Here is an 18,925-nt window from a genome sequence, read left to right on the forward strand (position 1 = left end):
GGGGACTTCCTTGAGAGGGCAGGGCATGTGGCCTCTTGTCTCTCCTGTCGGTCCCCCACTCCTCTGCAAAAATGCCCTGGGGCTGCATCTTTCTCATGTCTCAGGAAGGTGGACTTTGGCCACTGGCAGAGGGGAATGTGGAGGCCCCCAGGTCAGCAGCACCCTCTGCCATCCCAGACACCCTCATTTTCACAAGGTCCTAAAAGAGACAGTCACAGGGAGAGGCCAGGAGCTGGACCAGGCCTGGAGGCCAGGACAGAGGAGAAGTGGACAATTAGTGAAGCTATGTCATTCACACCAACAGTTCTGGATCGTTGGCTTTGCAGAGCCACCATCAGAACATTAGGGGAAGAGCAGTATCTAGTCATTGACTAATGCTGTTCAGCTCAAAGGTGCAATAATGCCTATGATTTGTGGATTTCTAAATTAATGTAAAAGATTGAAAAGACTGCGTGGACATGTAAGTTGCTTCCATGTCTTGGCTACTGTAAGCAGCGCTGCTATGGACATTATTGGGATTAGCAGTTACAAACTACTAGATATAAAATAGATGAGCAATGAGGTCCTACTGTATAGCATAGGAACTATATTCAATATTTTGTAGTAACCTGTAATAAAAAAGAATATATATACATATATACGTATAACTGAATCGCTATGCTGTACAACCAGAAAGTAACACAACATTGTAAATCAACTATCCTCCAATTTTTTTTTTTAACAGATTGCTTGGTTGTTTTCAAGTCAGTAGATATGTTTTTTTTTTTCTCAATTCTCTTGCCTACGGAGTTAGGTTTTGCCTAATTCAGCATGGGGGAAGTGGAGGGGCTAAGCTGGGAGGCTGCCAAGGGTGGAGGTGGGGCATCCCTGGGTCTTGGTTATGAGGAGTATCAGAAACAGAGAGCACATGGGGGCTCCAGTCAACCAAGAGCAGAGGGTGGCAGAGGTCAGAGTAAGCCCAGATAAGTGAGTCCCACCCCTTGCAGAGGCTCCTGGCTCCCCAGTGCAACGTGGGGGCAGTCAAGGCCCGTTTGAAGGGACAGTGGGAGTCAACAGGGCAGGGAGGAGGAAGGGAACACCATTCTAGGAAGGCTTCAAAAAGAAATAATATCTGAGCTGTCTTTTTCCTTTCTTCTTTAAAAAGAAGGGGTTTTGTGGACTTAGACATCATAAATTTTACTGGACTTTTTAAGTTATAAGTTAGACTATTTTTGTTGTGACAAGTCAAACAATGAGAAGGCATATAAAGGCAATTTATGGTCACATCCATAACTGAGTCACAAAGAGTGAATAGGGTTGGGGAGAGGCGGCGTTTATCGGCTGCTTATCAAATTTCCCGGTAGCACTGTCACAACTGTAACTCAGTGATCGTGTGGAGTGCCTCTGCCCCTCCCTGAGAGCAGAGAAAGTTCCTACCCCATTTATCTGACCCAGGGCGGATGCTCCATGAGCACGTCTTGAGTAAAGGAGTGAATGAATACTAGAGAGTCTACCCGACACTTTTTCTTAATTATTTAATGTAATCCCATGAGGTTTTACACTGGAAGTGAGGTTCTAAGGATTAAATACTTTCCAAGTTCAATACTTACCAGTTAGTAAGATAGCATTCGAGCACAGTCTAAAGGTAGCTTTTACTTTTAACACGAGGAAAGGGTCTGGAGAGTGGAGAAGAGTAAGGAAAAGGTTGCAAGTGGTCAGAACAGCATGTGTGGAGGCTCAGAGTACATGTCTGGGGTGGATCTAGACACTGAGAGACCAGAGTGGGCAGAGGAAAGCCTGGCAAGGTGGGTGTGAAGCCAGCTCTGGACTTGGCTCAGCAATAGTGAAGAACGTGCAGCAAAAGGCCATAGTCCTGACTGTGCCTTTGGAGCAGGGCCCTGGAGTGAAGGGGCGGGGAGGGCAGAGGTGGGGAAACTGACGAGGCCATGGCAGTCATATGGTGGGCCACTGGGGGTCCCAGTGAAGGCCAGGACGCTCACTGGCATGGCCTCTGGAAGGCTCTCTTTTATCTTTATCACTGAATTCACACTATCTACCCCATTTTGCTGCCACTCAATCTGTCCTGAAGCATCCACGTCTCCACTGCAGTTGCCTCTCAGGGCACACCAATCAGCTCGAGTGCCCAGATCCCTGTCCGTTTCATAGGGCTGCCCTCCTTCCTGGACGTTCTCATCTCCTTCAGGTCCCAAGACCCCACTGCCTCTTAATCATCCTTCTCCCTCTTCTTGCTTCTCTTCCCTGCTCATATTTAAGTGGAACCCTCACGATAAAGGCTCTGGTGTATCCCCTACCCTCCCGGCAAGCAACTTCCTCCATGCCCAAGGCGTTCACCCCTTCCTGGAAGGGACAAGGGAGAGGCACCCTAAATTCTGTCCTGGTACAGACTTTCAGAACCCTCCCATCCCAAGATTCTGGTGGCCACGTCGTGCCCAAAGGATGTGGCAGAGCAGTTGAGCAAGTCCTTCCCGGAATCAACCTCCTGGGTCAGGGATGTTCCACTAGGAAGCTGAGCAAAGGAAAAACGCAGACACTTTCCATAAAAACAATTTAAATGGCCAGTAAACCCATGAAAAGAAAATAAATTTCACTGGTAAGCAAAGATTTTCAAAACAAAGCAAGATACTATTTCTTTTTACTTATCACATTGCACCCGCTCTGTGATGTTAGGTGATAACGTAGCCAGTAGTGGTTGGGGAACTCCCATAAAAATGCTAATGGACGTTAACTTAGTTGATCATATTTCTAAAGGATGATTTGAGAATGTGCATCAGGGATCATGGGCAGAGTCACACCATTTTAGTGATTCCATCTCCAGTTACTGATCCTTAAAGTAAAGGAATCTAATGTAGATTTTAAAAAATTGTTTATACAAGAATGTTTATTACATTATTGTCTATTGTAATGAAAACCTGGGGAACACCTGTCCAAGAACAGGAGATTTGTTAGATGACTATGGTATCCTGTAGAATGGAATATTGATCAGCCTTTAAAATAGAAACTTCCCACAGAATAAATCTAAATACATGTTCAGAAATAGACCAAAATGTTAACAATGTTTACGTGGTAAACAGAGATTTTCTTCCTTTGTATTTTCTAAGTGTTCTACCACCAACAGGCATTCATGCTAGAATGTTTAAACACAATAAATGTATATGCTGTAAAAATTAAAACAGATGTGTCCAATACCCTGGAGAACCCCGGCAAAATCACTAATAACTCCCGAGCTGGGACTCCCCACACCCTTGAGGTCAAAACATTTAACAAAAACTATCTGTTTGCCTGTGTTGCAGCCACACTGGCCAGGCAGGACACCAGCTCTCCTACCAAGCAAGTAAAACGTGGTACTTTCTTGCGCTGTTTACAGTTCTTATTGCTTCTTCAAAATACACATATTTAGATTTTTCTTAAATGGATAATCATTTGAGTTAGGCAGCTGGTTTGTTGGGCAAGGCTTTCTTTTGGTGGCTTTCTTGGGAAAAAAGCCCTAGAAAGTACTTTGGGACAAGTCTGAAGACTGCCACCTTGACATAAGACTGTCCCCTCCTACTGGGACATTGTGCTGTGCACCAGAAATTGATACATTGTAATTGACTATTTCAATAAAAAAAAAAAAAAGACTTTCCTCTCCTACTGCTACCAAAACGCATTTCTGCTGGTGGTGAACTCAGTCAGTGGGGTCCACAAAGCAGCCCAGCCCCAGAGGGTGGAGTGTGGAGTGGGGTCCTGGTTGTGCCTCCAGCATCGGCTGCTACACACCTGCGGATCTCATGCAGTTGACCTCTCTGAACTCCCATTTCCCCCTAAAATGGGGATGAATGATGCCTTCCTTGACCACCCTGCTCATTCTGGAATATCCTACAAGAGAAGCAGTGCGAGAGCCACTAGGATGTGCTTCTGTCACTCAGTCCTGGGTGTACTTTCAGCCCTGCCACGCATGAGCTCAGTGGCTTGGGCCTGTCTCCTTTTCTGTAAGGTCTTTCATACCTGGCAGAGTTGCTAGAGGGGTTAGACCTGGCCGGGACCACCTTGGCTCTGCCCCTGCCCCTACCCCCACCTCCGCCCTGCACACACCTGTGGCTTCCTGGCTTTCTAGGACCAACAGCCAGTACCACCTGCCCCTGCCCACTGCCTCCCTGATTGCAGTTGCTCTGATTGCTGTACACTCATGGTATAGTGGGTTGAACTGTGTTCCCTCAAAAGATATGTCCAAGTCCTGACCCCGTACCCTTGAGTGTGACCTTCTGTGGAAAAAGGGTCTTTACATGTGTAATTAAGTTAAGGATCTCAAGATCAGATCATCCTGGATTTAGGATGGGCCCCAAATCCAATGCCTGATGTCCTCTTCAGAGAAAGGAGAGGGACATCAGACACAAACAAGGGAGAAGGCCGTGTGAAGACAGAGGCAGAGATGGGAAGCCAAGGAACGCCAAGAACCACCGGAAGCTGGCAGGGGCACTGAGGGATCCTTCCCTAGAGCTTTTGAAGGGACCGGGCCCTGATGATACCTTATTTCGGACTTCGGCCTCCACAGTGGTGGAGAGAATAAATTTCTGTTGTTTGAAGCCACCACATTTATGGTAATTTGTTGCAGCAGCCCCAGGAAACTAACACACATGGGCATCTCCAGTCAGAGCAAGCAGTAAATAAGGTGGGCTCTGGAGCCTGACGGCATGGGGGTCACACCCTGGCTCCTGCACTTGCTGGATGGGGGACCTTAGACTAGTTAGTTAATATCTCCGTGCCTCAGTTTCCCTGGGTCTAAAACAGAAGTCAGTAACAGCACCTCCTCCTGGGGTGGCTGGGAAAGGTAACTGCGAGACAACAGATATCATTTAGAACAGTGTCTATAGCATATCTTAGGCCCTCAGTGAACGCCAGCATTCTTCATGTCATATCCAGGCCACAGGCGAGTGTGACTTCCTGATTTCCTGTACCCAGGGAATCTTTTTGTCAAATCCCAGTTTTATTCATAGCTATGCATGGTTTGCCTGTTCGGAAATTGTCTGAGGCTTGAATATCTCTTAATACTTCCTCCCTGCACTACTCCGTGTCAGCCAGCAAATTCCAAAGCCACTTAGAGCCTCCCGGCTCAGCCCGCAGACTCAGCCTCTGCATGCTCGCACCCCACCTCCCAACTGCTGCAGCAGGGCCGCTCTTGGAGCCTCTGCCCCAGCCTTGGGTTGAGGTTCTTTCCTCCCCGCTCCCAAGTTTCCACCTAATAAATGAGACCATAACCTGGCTTATTCACCCTGCCTCGCTCAGAGCACCCACACCTGCCAGTAAAGAGCCAGGCCTCCTGTGTTTGCTGAATGAGTAAGTTTATTACCCTCTGCCTAAAACACCCCTTCCTTTTAATTGCTCTAGATTTACATCACACATGTTTCAAAGATCGCCCCTTTGCCTGCCATGAATGACTCTGTTCTGGCCTTCAGCATGCTGTTCCCAATTTTATATGTTGAACGTTTCCACTTTCACTTCGACCGGCTCCAGGACTCTGACCCCTTGAGGCCCCTGTGCCAGCCTTTGGTCCCTGTCCCTCACTGCCATCCTGAGAGGCTCCCCTCCCTGACCCTTACTATGAATGCTTTGGAACTTCATGTGCACAAAACAAGACAGACTCCAATCCGAATATTGACCCTAGGCACTGTCTGGTCTTTGTGGCCCCTGCAGCACACGGAGAATGGAGAGTTCTAGATTGCGTCCATATTTTTGCCTCCTTCCTGAGCCCCAGGCCTCCAACACAGCTCCATTGAGAAGTTCCTCAGTCACCCCAAGCTCAACACCCCAAGATGATGGGTCTGCCTGAGGCCCATCATCAGCCACCAAAAAGAGTCTCCTGGCCTCCCAGTCACATGGGCTGGAGGGCCATCTTGGTGCCCACACAGCCCCTCAAGAGGAACCTTCCTCTCCATTTCCTAGGTTCCAGCTGGACCCTCATGGCCTCATGCCAGGATGGCTGTCAATGCCTCTCTTCATATCTGTCCCAGCAGGGGCGACTCACCTCTGCTCAGTCCTTGGAGGTCCTCCAATGTCTGAGATCTGCTTACTTTCAATGCTCCTGTTACCTGAAGGTGCTCCCTCAGCACCATGTTTTCCCTACCCAGCACATGCCCCTCACCTTTGGGGCTTCCCCTGCATGGCTCCACAGTGCTTTTTCTACCTTCTCAAGTTGGCATCTCTTCTCCCTACTGTTCATTTGTCCAAAACCTCATCAGTGCTCACAGCCAAAGGGAGTACCCAGCGGAGGGAGCAGATTAGAAACAAAGAACTACAGATGCCACCTGTGTTTGGATTTTTTTTAATTTTATTTTTTTCCTTCTACATTATTTACAGCATCCTATGTTTGGATTTCACTCGTTTTATTTTTTCCTTTTACATTATTTCTGACCTAACATCTGAATCCCTCCTTGAGGACCCAGAATATAAGCGGGGAAGTGGAGGTGTTGCAGAGGGCCTCAGGCCTCAGTGTGAGGTCGGGGCAGCACCAGCCTAGTGTCAAATGGGTGAGGTCATGCTAATTATCACCTAATTATGGGTCATGCTGGTCCCAGGTGAGTCACTCACCCTCTCTGAGCCTCGCTTTCCTGTCTGCCTTCCCTTTCTTACGTCATCTTCTTTATGAGAGTCATTAAGGCTACATGCTGTAAAATCGCTTTGTAACTAGCAGAGCCCTCTGTGAGTGGCGGGCAGGGGGTCTCGGAGCATCATCAGACCTTCTGGAGTTCCCCGGCATGGCCCCACTGGCTTGACCTCCCATCTCCTGGTGGCTCTCTGCATTTATCAGAGATAGATGCTTTTTGACTATTTTGCATGCTACTGAATTCACCTGTGTCAATTATCTTTTCCATACAATTCTAAGCAACAAGGGTCTTCTTCAATATAGCAACAATTGTTGCTATAGGCTTGGCGGGAGGTACTGAGGCAATGAGCTTACTGACTTTTGGGTCCTTCATCACTGTCATCATCACCATCTCTCTCCTCAGCATCTGCCTGTGGAGCAGGGAAGGGGGAACCCCTCCTAAGGTTGACCCTCACCCATAGCTTCCTTTTCTCTGTATATTAGCTTAAAGCTAATCGATATATAATTAACATATTTTTGTGATGTCCCTAAATCCCTGAAGTTCACATCTCCAGTCCTCGCTCCTCACCCCTGGGCTCCTCCCAGCCTGCACTGCTGCCCCCGACATGTCTTGGTAGTGGAGAAGGAACCATGTCAGGGTGTGGAGGGCTGAGATGGCCTCTGAGGGCCTAAGTTCCCACATGGGTTCTCTCATGGCCTCCCTGCAGAGCTCCAGAGACCCCTGCGCACTCTCCATCCCTCCTCACACATCCTGCAGGTCCTTCAACTCAGGAGATTCTTCTTTCACCTGGCACCTTGGGCGTGCTCCCTGAGTGCTCCTCGCCCTGCATCCATCCTGCCCCTGCCTTCCCTGGGGCTCTTCCCTGTCTCAGGGAAATCAGGAAGTCTGTTCTGCATGTGGGAACCCATGGGAAATCAGCTTGTAACCAGTCTCTTCCCAGACAAATGGTCATGACAAGTTTCAACAAGAGCCTGTTTCCTCCTCAGCCCTTCAGCCATTTCTAACTAGAGGGGCTTTCCCAGGAGCCCTGGAGGCTCTCCCCAAGCAAGGAGGGAAGCTTCTGGGCACTCCATGGACTCCTTCCCTCCCCAGCCAGGGCTGGCAGCCTGTGCAGTGCCTCTGTGAGGTTTGGAAAGAGTTGACCCTTGGGCCAGTGCAGCCCCCAGGGTGAGGGCAGGCTGAGACCACCATCTAGTTGAAGAAAGCCCCCTGTCCCCCCAGGGAGAAGCCTGGAGAACAGAATGGATGGAGTCCATCTCCCGCTCAGCCCCGGGCCTGGGGATTAGTGCAGACCATCAACAGCACAGCATAAGCCAGGCCCCTCCCTCTGCACCCACAGGTCTCCAAGATGACCCCTTCAGCATCCCTAAGGATGAGGGCACAGCCTGGGTGTCCAGCCCTCAGGCAGCCCCCTCCCCTGCAAAGTGAGGGAGGGAAGGAAGGCAGGAGGCCAGCCAGCTGCAACCCTGCCTGAGGTCAATGCACACTGGGACCACCAGGGACCCCAGGGCCAAGTCTTACTCACCTGTTGTGGGTGTGACAGCAGTGGGCACAGAAAGCCAGAGAGCCAGCGGTAGGATCCAGATCACCAGCATCTCCCAGAGAGTGAAGTCCTGGCTGCAGGGTCTTCCCTCATCAGGAGGGACAGAGAAATAAGTGCCTCCCAGGGAGGGACCAGCTATATAAAGGACCCCGGAGACCTTTGCCTTGGGAAGGACAGCACCTGGCCCAGGGTGGAGGCGTGATGATGGGGCTAAGTGGGTGACACATAATGACCACAGGGAGTTGGCCTAAGGGCAGCTGGTCAACTCTCCTGCCTAAGTCTGGAAGACCTGGACTGCCCTCAGCCAGGGTCTCTATAAAGCAGAAGGCAGAGTCATGGGTGGGGCAGGGCAAGAGGGAGGGACAGGAAGTCAGAGGTGAGAGTGTGTGATGGTTGCTAAGAGGCGGGGGCCAAGAAGTACCAGGAGATAGTGACTATGGAGGAAGGGGTGACAGAACCCTGGAAGAAGCTGTCAGCAACAGGCCAGGCCAAGTGAAGGATCCTCCACCCTGACTCCTGACAGGTCCCCCTCCGGCCTTTCCTTCCTCATCATCCACCTCCAGCTGGCCCTTCTGAAGTAGCACGGTGCCTTCCCCAGGGCCACCTCTGACCACTAGAGCTTCTGCTGGGTGGGGCTCCCGCTCACACCTGGGGCTTTATGGCTCTGGTCTCCACCCTCACACTGGCCATTGCCAGTTCCTCTCCCATCCTGGACAAAGGTCCCAGGGGACTTTCTGACACCACCCCCCCACCTAAAGAACCTCATTTGTCCGGCCCTGACCACCCTCAGCTTCAGTCCGGCAGGCGTGGCTGCACACAATAGTGGGAACAAGAGGGCCGCAGCCCCAGGCTGTGTCTGCCACACAAAGGCTTGTAGTCTGAAGGTCTTTGGGGATGCCTAGCACAAATGACAGCTGACCCAGCCTGAGTCACCCACCTCCCTGATCCAGCCCTAAGCTCCTGACGTCAAGGGGCCCAGGTGACAAACCCAGCAGCTGCCACCTCCTGCTCCCACCCACTCCCTAAGAAGATGGGTCCTCCAATCTCTCTGTTCCCTTTGAGGACAGTCATGGCCCCTGAGGGCTGCCCACAGACCCCTTTTTTTCTTGCTGGGAGAAAGTGGGGCTCCCAGGCCCTCCTACAACCCCTCCCCTGAGGTCTTTGTTCCCCAACCAAGTGGAGGCACTGGAGAATGAGCAAGAGAAAGACACAGAGCAGTTTCATTTACAATAAATGCTATATTATATTCACTTGGGAGAATTGGAGACTCGCAAACTTCCTGTCCCCAAATGAGATCTTTCTGCAAAGGAGGCAGGGGGCTTCTGGCTTCAGTGGTTACTGTAGGGATAGGGGTGAGACCAGGAAGAGGAAGGGGGAGGGGAGGGGAGAAGGGGGTGGGAAGAGGGGAAGCAGTAAGGGAGGGGAGGGAGAGTTAGGGGAATGAGGAGGAGCTGCTGGGGGAGCTGTTCCACTTCGGGGTCCCACTTCCCCTCATCTTCAGGGACTTGGGGAAACCTACCTCCCAGCCTCACCCACCAGGATCCAGGGCCCTTGGGGTGACAGGAAGGGATGGGGCCTCAGATTGGGGGACCTGGCCTGGGGAAACCTACCTCCCACCCCCATCCACCAGGGTCCAGGGCCCTTGGGGTGACAGGAAGGGATGAGGCCTCAGAATGGAGCTGGGGGTCCTAAGAAGCAGAGGGCATCCTTAGCTAGGGACAGGGCAGGGGCTGGGGGAGGGAGGATTTAGGACTGGGGCACTGAGATGGGGGCAGGATTTAGGGCTGAGGGTACAAAGATGGGGAAGGGGGAAATATGGAAACTAGGGGAAGACACAGGGCGAGGCACTGGGGTGGGGGAGGGGTGACCTAAGTGGGTGCAGAAGAGGAGCTTGAAGGGAGCAAGGAGAACAGCAGGGGGTCACACACAGAGGGTGGGGAGGGCGGGCTGCAGGCTGGCTGCAGGTGTGGGGTGAGGAACAGGCCATGGGGATGTACACTGGAAAATGAGAGATAGAGGCCTGAGACCCAGGGAAGGATGTGGGGCTTGAGGATCTAAGAGAAGCCATATAAGCATGAGGGCCGACACAGGAAGGTGCACTGGGACAGAGGTCTGACCAAGCATATCTGGTTTTCACAGTAATTCCACCAGGTATCAGGACGAATGTGCCGCATTCATTTTACAGGTGATGAAACTGAGGTTCAGAGAAGTTACTGACTTGCCCAAGGTCCCACAGTGGAAGAGCCTGGATTTGAACTGAGTCTCCAGATGGGTTTCACCCAAATTGGGAGAAGGAAGGGGGTTGGGGGAGAGTCTGATTTTGCCCAGGGAAACCAGCAGACAGCTGCACAAGTCCTTGGCCACCTCTTGAAATGCAATGCAGATGGTTCTTTCCGCTGCCCGGGACGGGATGGAGAAGGTAGTGCGGGACTCACAGCGAGGACGAGGTCACTTCAGATCTGTGGATGTGCATCTGCCACAGAATTCGTGAGACACAGAGTGAGAACAGGGAGCCACCCTCCTGGGGCTGGCTGGGAAGTCACTGCCTCCTGGACCCAGCCCAGCCCTGCCCTCTGGGAGAGGGCCATCTGGAACTGGATGCCTGGGAGAGCTTACTATCACCCCTCCTTGGCCTCTCACCCTCACATTGCTGTCCACATTCTCCAAAGCCACATGGAAGTCTCCATCCTTGACTAGAGAGAAAAGAGGAGAAAGGGGGAAGGAAGGAAATGTTAGGAAGGCAGGGCCTCAGGGGGCTCCTGTGCCCCTGTGCCTGCCCTGCCAGGATGGCCTGTGCAGGACCTGGGCACTAGAAGGGGTGCAGGGAAGCAAGGGCACAAGATTGGGGACAAGATGTATATGCCTGCCCTGGGCAAGAGAGGTCATCCAGTCCTGCTCAAGCTCCCCCAAGGGGGGCGTCCTTGTCCCCTTCCCCAGGTGGCAGGACTCACCTGTTCCGTCATCCTCGAAGCCCAACTTTAAAAAAGTCCCCACGGTATTCTCATCCCAGGTCTCGAACCACTTTCTGTCATCCCAGGACTGTGTCGGAGCGCCGCCATCAGCACAGGGCCGCCCTATCTGGGACCCCTGTGCCACCCTCACCCTTCCGCCCCAAGCTCACTCACCGGCCTCCGCCTTGGCCGCCACTCTTCCGGGAGCGTGCCAGGAAGACGCTCAGCGCCACCAGCAGCAGCATCAGCGCTGAGGCCCCCGCCAGGCCCCCGACAAGCGCCCTCCAGGGAATGGACACCTCGCAGCGGGGGCCCAAGAACCAGTGCGTGTCCGTGGAGAAGCAGCTGGGGGAGGGGGTCACAGGTCACATACCATCACCACCTCCCGGGCCTGGTCCACTGGCGCCCCTAGAGCACGCTGGGGCTGGCAGGTGGACGGGGCCAGTGGGCGGGGCCTCGGGCGGGGCCGGTTGGGTGAAGTCGGGTGATTGGCCCGCCTGATTGTGGGCGGGGCCTCACCGGCAAGCAGGACCGCTCCTCTCCAGAAGACACTGGCCCTGATGACAATCGATGGCGCCGTCCACGCCCCTCGTGCATTTGGTGACACAGCGGAGCCGGTTCTCCACCAGCAAGGGGAAGTAGAAATCCTCGTAGCCCTCGGCAGCAGCGCGGCTACAGATGGCTGGAGGGGTAGATAGGGGGTTGCAAAGACAAAGACCTCATCCACTCTACTCTGGGGTCTGGCTATGATGACTCTGAAAATGGATGAGGACTTCCTGAAAATGGATTCCCGAAGGTGGGGTGTCAAGGGGTACACTCTGGGATTAGATGAGGGGAGGGGAGGGCAGGCCTCTTACCCGCTCCTCACCTCCCCTGCTGGCCCTCAGGTGGAAGCTGCTAACAAGGGCCAGGGAGGCAGCCCTGTGGGGGTCACATCACTTGCCACCCCGAAAGGTCTCCCCCTCCTCTCTAGGGACAGATGTCCCTTGTGGGAGGGGTCACGGCTTCCTGGGGCCACTCAGTCCTTTGCCCCACCTCTCACCTTCTGGGGACAGCTCCGTCCTGGTGATGTTGTTCAACTTGATGGAATCAGGCTTAAAACACAGGACTTGGGGGGAGAACCACACAGGTACAGGAAGAATTGGGGGAGGCACAGAGAAGGGTCTGTCAGTATGGGGGAGGTGTGGATGGGCCATAAGGGAGAGCCCTTTTGGCCTTCCTCATCTCCCCCAAATAATCAGGGACCCTCAGCCACCCTGGAAATCTTGAGTGAAACTGTCTCTTCTGCAGCCCCCAGGTTTTGGCAAGCCCCTTCTCAGCTCCATCCTTGACCCAGTTGGCTGTAGACCTGTGTCTCCTCTCCCAACCTGCCAGAAGTACCGCAGTGCTGGCACCTGATCCCAAGGAGGCCCCTGTCTGAGCTGGAGCAGGCTGGGATGGTGGGGGTGACCCTGACCCCTCCCTCCAGGCCAAGGCCCTCAGTCTCTGCTCACCCTGGTCATTCTGGCAGCTGTTCCCATCTTGGCTGACATTCTGGAGCTCCTCCTTCAGGGCTATCTTCACCTTCTCATACTCACTCTCCAGTTGGAGGCTGAAGGGTAACTCTAGCCGAACCAGATAGTCCACCACAATGCTGCCATTCCTGAGGGGGGCGAGGGGGCAGGAGGCCCTCAAGAAGTGCCCAGGGCCAGGCTACATAGGTCTTTAGAAGGGCACTTCTGGACCAACCACAAATATATGGGTGTTGGGGGTATAGGGGCAGAGGCAATGCATTGGCATTCTGGATACATTACATCCAGAAGGGGTTGCCAGCATCTCTGCATTTATCAGTCTGGGTAGGTGAGACAAAGAATGATTGACATTCTCTTTGCACTGCATCAAGCCATAATCAAACCAGGGCCTCCTGGACACTCTGCCTCACTCTTCTAACCCATTCAGCAGACTAGGTGCCAACCAGAAAGAGACCAGCTATGGTCCAGACACCAGGCTTCCTACCAACCCTCAGGCATGTCCCATGCGATCATTCTCCTTCCAACGTGCTTCAAGAAGAGGGGTGGCATCCCCCCGACAGAGAAATGATCTAGAAAATGATCACAAAATACCCCCCATGGAGGGGTTCCCTGGCATCCTCCCTCCACCCCTCTCTTTATGAAATCCGATGGTTCCTAAAGCAAGGGATGGATTCTCCAGTCCTCCTTTGTATCACCTTCCCCCCCCCTTGACACTCCCTCCTCTGCCCCAGAAGGGTCTCGTACCTCAGGGACAGGATCTTCACATCCTTGAACCCCTGCACATTTTGGTAAATTCTCTGTATCTGAAATGCCAAGATTTCTGGGCTCATGTCTGAACCTCCAGGCCAGAGGGCACCCAGGGGTGCCCAGCTCCAGGGGAGGACCTTTGTGTTTGCTTGCCTTCCCCCTCACCTGATCCAGGAAGCTGTTGCTGAAATTCTTGTAGGACTGAGAAGTGTTGTCTTTGAGGTCCGAGGAGAATTCCTGGTTGACAGATACCTCCATACCCACTTCAGCGTCCACTGTGTCTGCGCACAACATGCCCTGCTGTGGTCACTTCACCATCCACTCCTGTCTGATGTCACCACCACCACCCCAACCCAGAGGCTGCTTCTGCTGCCCCTCTCCATGTCCCCTGAGGACTGACTAAAGAGCAGGAGGGAGAGAGGTAGGAATTCTGTGATGAGTTCCCTGAGATGAGGAAAACAATGGAAGTTGGGATGTACAGCAGTCAGGCCAGTGGTCTCTCCCTCATCTGCCCCAGTGGGAAGCAGAATAATGACCCCTAAAGATGCCGACACCTAATTCCAAGAACCTGTAAATATATTATGCTTCATGGCAAGGAGGATTCAAAGTTACCGATGAAGTTAAGGGTACTAATCAGCTGACATTAATATGGAAAATTAACATGAATTATCTGGGTGGGCCCAGCTTAGTCGCAGGGTCCTTAGCAGCGGAAGAGGGAGGCAGAAGTCAGAATCAGTCAGAGGAAGATGTGAGTATGGAAAAAGGCACAGAAATGCACTGTTCCTGGTGTCAAAGATGGAAAAAGGGGTCCCTGAAACAAGGAATGTGGGAGGGTCGGGAAACTGGAAAGAGCAAAGAAATGGATTCCCTTGTTGAGCCTCCAGAAAGACCACAGCCCTGCTGACACCTTGATTTAACCCAGGAAGACTCATGTCAGACTTCTAGCCTACAGAAATGTAAAATAAAAAATTTGTATTGTTCGTCTGCTAAGTTTATGGTAATTTATTACAGCAGAAAACAATATACCTCCAATCAGCCCAGACAGAGTGGAGGTCCCGGGAAAGAGCATGGCCCTGGCTACCTCCTGGAGGTGAAGGGGAAAAGGAGGCGTGGTATGGGGTAGTGGGGAGCATGGGGAAGAGGGCAGGGATGAAGTGACTGGGCAAAGTGGCTGGGCTCAGGGACAGCAAGTGGCAACTACTAAGAGAAAGTGCAGAGAGCAACTCACCTATATCCATCTGTTCCACGGCAAACTGGCAGAGGGAGCCATAGAAAGTTCTGGGGCAGGAGCAGCTACCCTGAATCCAGGTGCCACCATTGTAACAAGGGCCTGGGTAGCACAGGAAAAAGGGGATGTTTGAAACAGGACTGACCTTGATCATGGGAATTTAGCAGGAGATGGAGGAAAGGCAACAAGGAGGCAGGAGATCCAACCTGGGATGCCGTTCAATCTAGCCTGCATGGTCATCTGAATACTGGTCGAAGTTGTCCTGGGTGATGGAAGGGTGGCCACCGGTATCCCTGAATTCCTGGTAGTGGATGGGGTGCGGCTGGTAAACTTGCTTGAAGTCAACATGGTGGTTGAATATCTGCTCCTTGGTTTTGTGATCAGCGGGAGGCGACTGAAGCCAGGTGCACGTGTGGTAGTTACTAAGTGCAGGTTCATTTTCGTCCCGATGATGGCTCTTTGTGTGCTCATCAAAACGGTGTTAAAGGGGACAGTTCCAGGGCTGATAGAACTAGGAGCATCAGTTATGTTGGAGGGCTCAGTTTCTGACGAAGTATCCAATTTTGAAGGAAAAATAGATCTCATGGGGATGGAACTAACAGAGGTGGCCATTTCAGTAGTAGAGGTAAAAACAGATAACGGGATAGTGTGCGGAGAAGAAACTTGAGTATTTTGTTCCATTTGCATGCATGGTGCAGTGGGAGACGAAGACACTATTGTAACAGAGATAGATTCGGGACATTGTGTCATAGAAGAAACAGTCAAAACAGTGGTTGTTGCAGTAGAAGAGGTAACTGGAGATGATACGGTTGGAGAAATACTTGACGTTTCAGAAGAAGATGAAGAAAGAACAGCAGTCACAGAAGTGGACCCTAAGCTATCTCTGTTGGGGATACGTGACGAGGTAGGAAAAGCTTTAGTTTTACTACTAAGCACTGAACGACTACCAACAGAATGAGAAGAAAACATTGTGACGGGTGGAACTGAGGATGAGATAATAGTACTAAAAGGAGTACTTATTGCATTTGTAGACGTACGGACACTAAGGAAAGACAAAGAGGAAGAAACACTAGAATTAATCCCTGAAGATGTATCGGAGACAGAGGTTGGCACTACGCTGACTGTCGTGGTTCTTACATTAGTAAACGGGGTGGGCATAGTGTTTATGATGGAGGTGGCGCGGGCCGACGGATCGGGAATGGTGCCTTCCGGTGTGATGATGGTGGTGATGTTGGTGGTGGCGGCAGCGGCGGCGGCGGAGGCGATGGCGGTGGCACTGCTGGGAGTACTAGGGGGAGGTGGAGGGGTGGACGTGGCCTGGGTGGTGGGGATGGTGGTGACCAAGGTGGAGAGAGGGCTAGGGTTGGGGGCGGAAGTGGGGACTGGCTCTGCGCTTGAGGCAGGAGGAGAGGACAGAGGCAGGCTCGTGGATGAGGTCCCGGTCTTGGCGGTCCCTCGAGAGGAAGTGGGGGAGGTGGGGGAGCCGACTGTGTTTGTGGGGGTGACGGATGAGGTGATTGGCGGAACGGAAGTCCTCTCTGTCCTGGGGGACTGTGAGGGCATGTCCTTGCTAGGTGGGACCGTGCTGGTGCTCAGTGTGCTGCTGCTCGTGGCCGGCGGAGGGCTACTCTCGGCCTGAGTGGCCTTGGGCCTGCTGGCAGGCGTGGGAGAGGGGCCAGCGGATGGAACCGGAGTGCTGGTGGTGAGGGAGGGGGTGGCAGTGCCGTGGGCACTTGTGAGCGGGGATGTGGTAGCAGGCAGCGGGGCAGAGGTGGTGGTGACAGCGAGAGTGGTGCCTGGGATGTGCAGGGGGCCGGAAGAGGGCATGACACTTGTGGGGCTTGGTGACTTGCTGGAGCTGAGGCCGGTCAGGGTGGTCAGTGAGCCAGGGGTCCTAGTGGATGTGGAGTTGGTGGTGGTTGGTGTGGCGGTGGAGATGCCTGTACTGGCAGAAGATGGAGCTGGGGTGGTGGAGGTGTGCGGGCCGGCAGAGGTAGAGGGGGAGGAGGCCACTGCCGACGTGACTGTGCTTCCAGTGGGGTAGAAGGTTGAGGACGGGCTGCCTGGAGTAGTGTGCGGTGTTGTCGGGCTGGGTGTGGTTCGCAGGGGTGAGGTGGCCGTCGCGGTGGTGTCGGTGGTGGAGGGAGTGGGCCAGAGGGTTGTGACCGAGGCGGAGGTGGCGGGGGTTGCGGTGTCAGTGGGCGTGGTGATTCCCGTTGCGATGGGGGTGGGGGTCCCAGTGGGAGGTGGAGGGGTGGACGTGGCCTGGGTGGTGGGGATGGTGGTGACCAAGGTGGAGAGAGGGCTCGGGTGCGGGGCGGAAGTGGGGGCTGGCCGTGCGCTTGAGGCAGGAGGAGAAGACAGAGGCAGGCTCGTGGCTGAGGTGAAGGTATCGGTGGTCACTGGAGAGGAGGCGTGGGAGGCCAGGGAGCTGGCGGTGCGCCTGGGGGTGACCGATGATGTGACTGGGGGCTGAGAAGTAGTGCGTGTCGTGAAAGGCTGTGCAGGCGTGTCACTGGAGGGAGGAAGCGTGGTCGTGTGCAGTGTGCTGGTGCCGGGGCCGGTGCTGGTGCTGGTGCTGGTGGAGGCAGCGGTGGCCCCCTGGGGCGGGGTGGTCCTGCTACTGCTGGTGGACGTGGAAGGGGAGGCTGCAGAGGTCCCGGGAGCGGCTGCAGTGACGGAGGGAGAGGCAGCGCGGTGGGTACTTGGGGGCACGGATGTCGTGTCGGGCATCGTGGCCGAGGTGGTGAGGGCACTGAGTGTTGCGGCTGTGGTGTGGACGGTGGGGGAGGACGGGATGACACGCGTGCGGGTGGGGGCCAGGCTGGAGAGAGTGGGTGTGGAGGTGAGGTCAGTGGTGATGGTCAAGGAGGCAGTGGGGCTGGTGGATGTGGAGCGGGTGGTGGGTGTGCTGGTGGGCGTGCCCGAAGGCTCAGGAGACGGAGCTAGGGTTCTGGATGTCTGCAGGGAAGCAGGGCTAGGGAGAGGCGAGGTAACTGCAGATGTGCTTGAGCCTCCCGTGGAGTAGGCGGTTGGGGGAGTGATGCCCGAGGTACTCCGTGGGGCTGCCGGGGTGGGTGTGGTTCGCAGGTGTGCCGTGGCTGTCACGGTGGTTCCTGTCGTGGAGGGGGTGGGCAGAGGGGTTGTGATGGAGGTGGCGGGGGCGGCCGTGTCGGCGGGAGTGGTGATTTCCCGTGTGATGGTGGTGGTGGCGGTGGCGGTGGCGGTGGCGGTGGCGGTGGCGGTGCTGGGAGTACTAGGGGGAGGTGGAGGGGTGGACGTGGCCTGGGTGGTGGGGATGGTGGTGACCAAGGTGGAGAGAGGGCTAGGGTTGGGGGCGGAAGTGGGGACTGGCTCTGCGCTTGAGGCAGGAGGAGAGGACAGAGGCAGGCTCGTGGATGAGGTCCCGGTCTTGGCGGCCCCTCGAGAGGAAGTGGGGGAGGTGGGGGAGCCAACTGTGTTTGTGGGGGTGACGGATGAGGTGATTGGCGGAACGGAAGTCCTCTCTGTCCTGGGGGACTGTGAGGGCATGTCCTTGCTAGGTGGGACCGTGCTGGTGCTCAGTGTGCTGCTGCTCGTGGCCGGCGGAGGGCTACTCTCGGCCTGAGTGGCCTTGGGCCTGCTGGCAGGCGTGGGAGAGGGGCCAGCGGATGGAACCGGAGTGCTGGTGGTGAGGGAGGGGGTGGCAGTGCCGTGGGCACTTGTGAGCGGGGATGTGGTAGCAGGCAGCGGGGCAGAGGTGGTGGTGACAGCGAGAGTGGTGCCTGGGATGTGCAGGGGGCCGGAAGAGGGCATGACACTTGTGGGGCTTGGTGACTTGCTGGAGCTGAGGCCGGTCAGGGTGGTCAGTGAGCCAGGGGTCCTAGTGGATGTGGAGTTGGTGGCGGTTGGCGTGGCGGTGGAGATGCCTGTACTGGCAGAAGATGGAGCTGGGGTGGTGGAGGTGTGCGGGCCGGCAGAGGTAGAGGGGGAGGAGGCCACTGCCGACGTGACTGTGCTTCCAGTGGGGTAGAAGGTTGAGGACGGGCTGCCTGGAGTAGTGTGCGGTGTTGTCGGGCTGGGTGTGGTTCGCAGGGGTGAGGTGGCCGTCGCGGTGGTGTCGGTGGTGGAGGGAGTGGGCCAGAGGGTTGTGACCGAGGCGGAGGTGGCGGGGGTTGCGGTGTCAGTGGGCGTGGTGATTCCCGTTGCGATGGGGGTGGGGGTCCCAGTGGGAGGTGGAGGGGTGGACGTGGCCTGGGTGGTGGGGATGGTGGTGACCAAGGTGGAGAGAGGGCTCGGGTGCGGGGCGGAAGTGGGGGCTGGCCGTGCGCTTGAGGCAGGAGGAGAAGACAGAGGCAGGCTCGTGGCTGAGGTGAAGGTATCGG

General features: G+C 54.6%; 3 protein-coding genes across 3 annotated transcripts in view; all 3 read right to left on the reverse strand.

Moving 5' to 3' along the window:
* LOC105092402 (mucin-12) overlaps nt 1-18,925 on the reverse strand; it is a 106,138-nt gene that overhangs the window by 20,947 nt on the left and 66,266 nt on the right. The gene's annotated exons all lie outside the window — the stretch shown is intronic.
* On the reverse strand, nt 9,387-14,715 carry MUC3A (mucin 3A, cell surface associated). The gene is given in 10 exon segments (XM_064478758.1): nt 9,387-10,597; nt 10,765-10,817; nt 11,076-11,163; nt 11,246-11,420; nt 11,595-11,757; nt 12,118-12,183; nt 12,569-12,717; nt 13,331-13,389; nt 13,499-13,614; nt 14,562-14,715. Coding segments are annotated over 10 exon segments (1,065 nt in total). The 3' UTR covers nt 9,387-10,555.
* The window catches only part of LOC135319254 (mucin-3B-like), a 36,976-nt gene continuing 32,835 nt past the window's right edge, over nt 14,785-18,925 (reverse strand). Inside the window, exons 34-37 of the mRNA XM_064478759.1 lie at nt 18,082-18,794; nt 16,965-17,817; nt 14,985-16,826; nt 14,785-14,862 (exon numbers count right to left, since the gene is read on the reverse strand). Coding sequence (XP_064334829.1) covers nt 14,785-14,862; nt 14,985-16,826; nt 16,965-17,817; nt 18,082-18,794 — 3,486 coding nt within the window. The remainder of the gene's footprint in view (nt 14,863-14,984; nt 16,827-16,964; nt 17,818-18,081; nt 18,795-18,925) is intronic.

This window comes from Camelus dromedarius, chromosome 24 (genome assembly GCF_036321535.1).
Source record: "Camelus dromedarius isolate mCamDro1 chromosome 24, mCamDro1.pat, whole genome shotgun sequence".
NCBI classification, from domain to species: Eukaryota; Metazoa; Chordata; class Mammalia; order Artiodactyla; family Camelidae; genus Camelus; species Camelus dromedarius.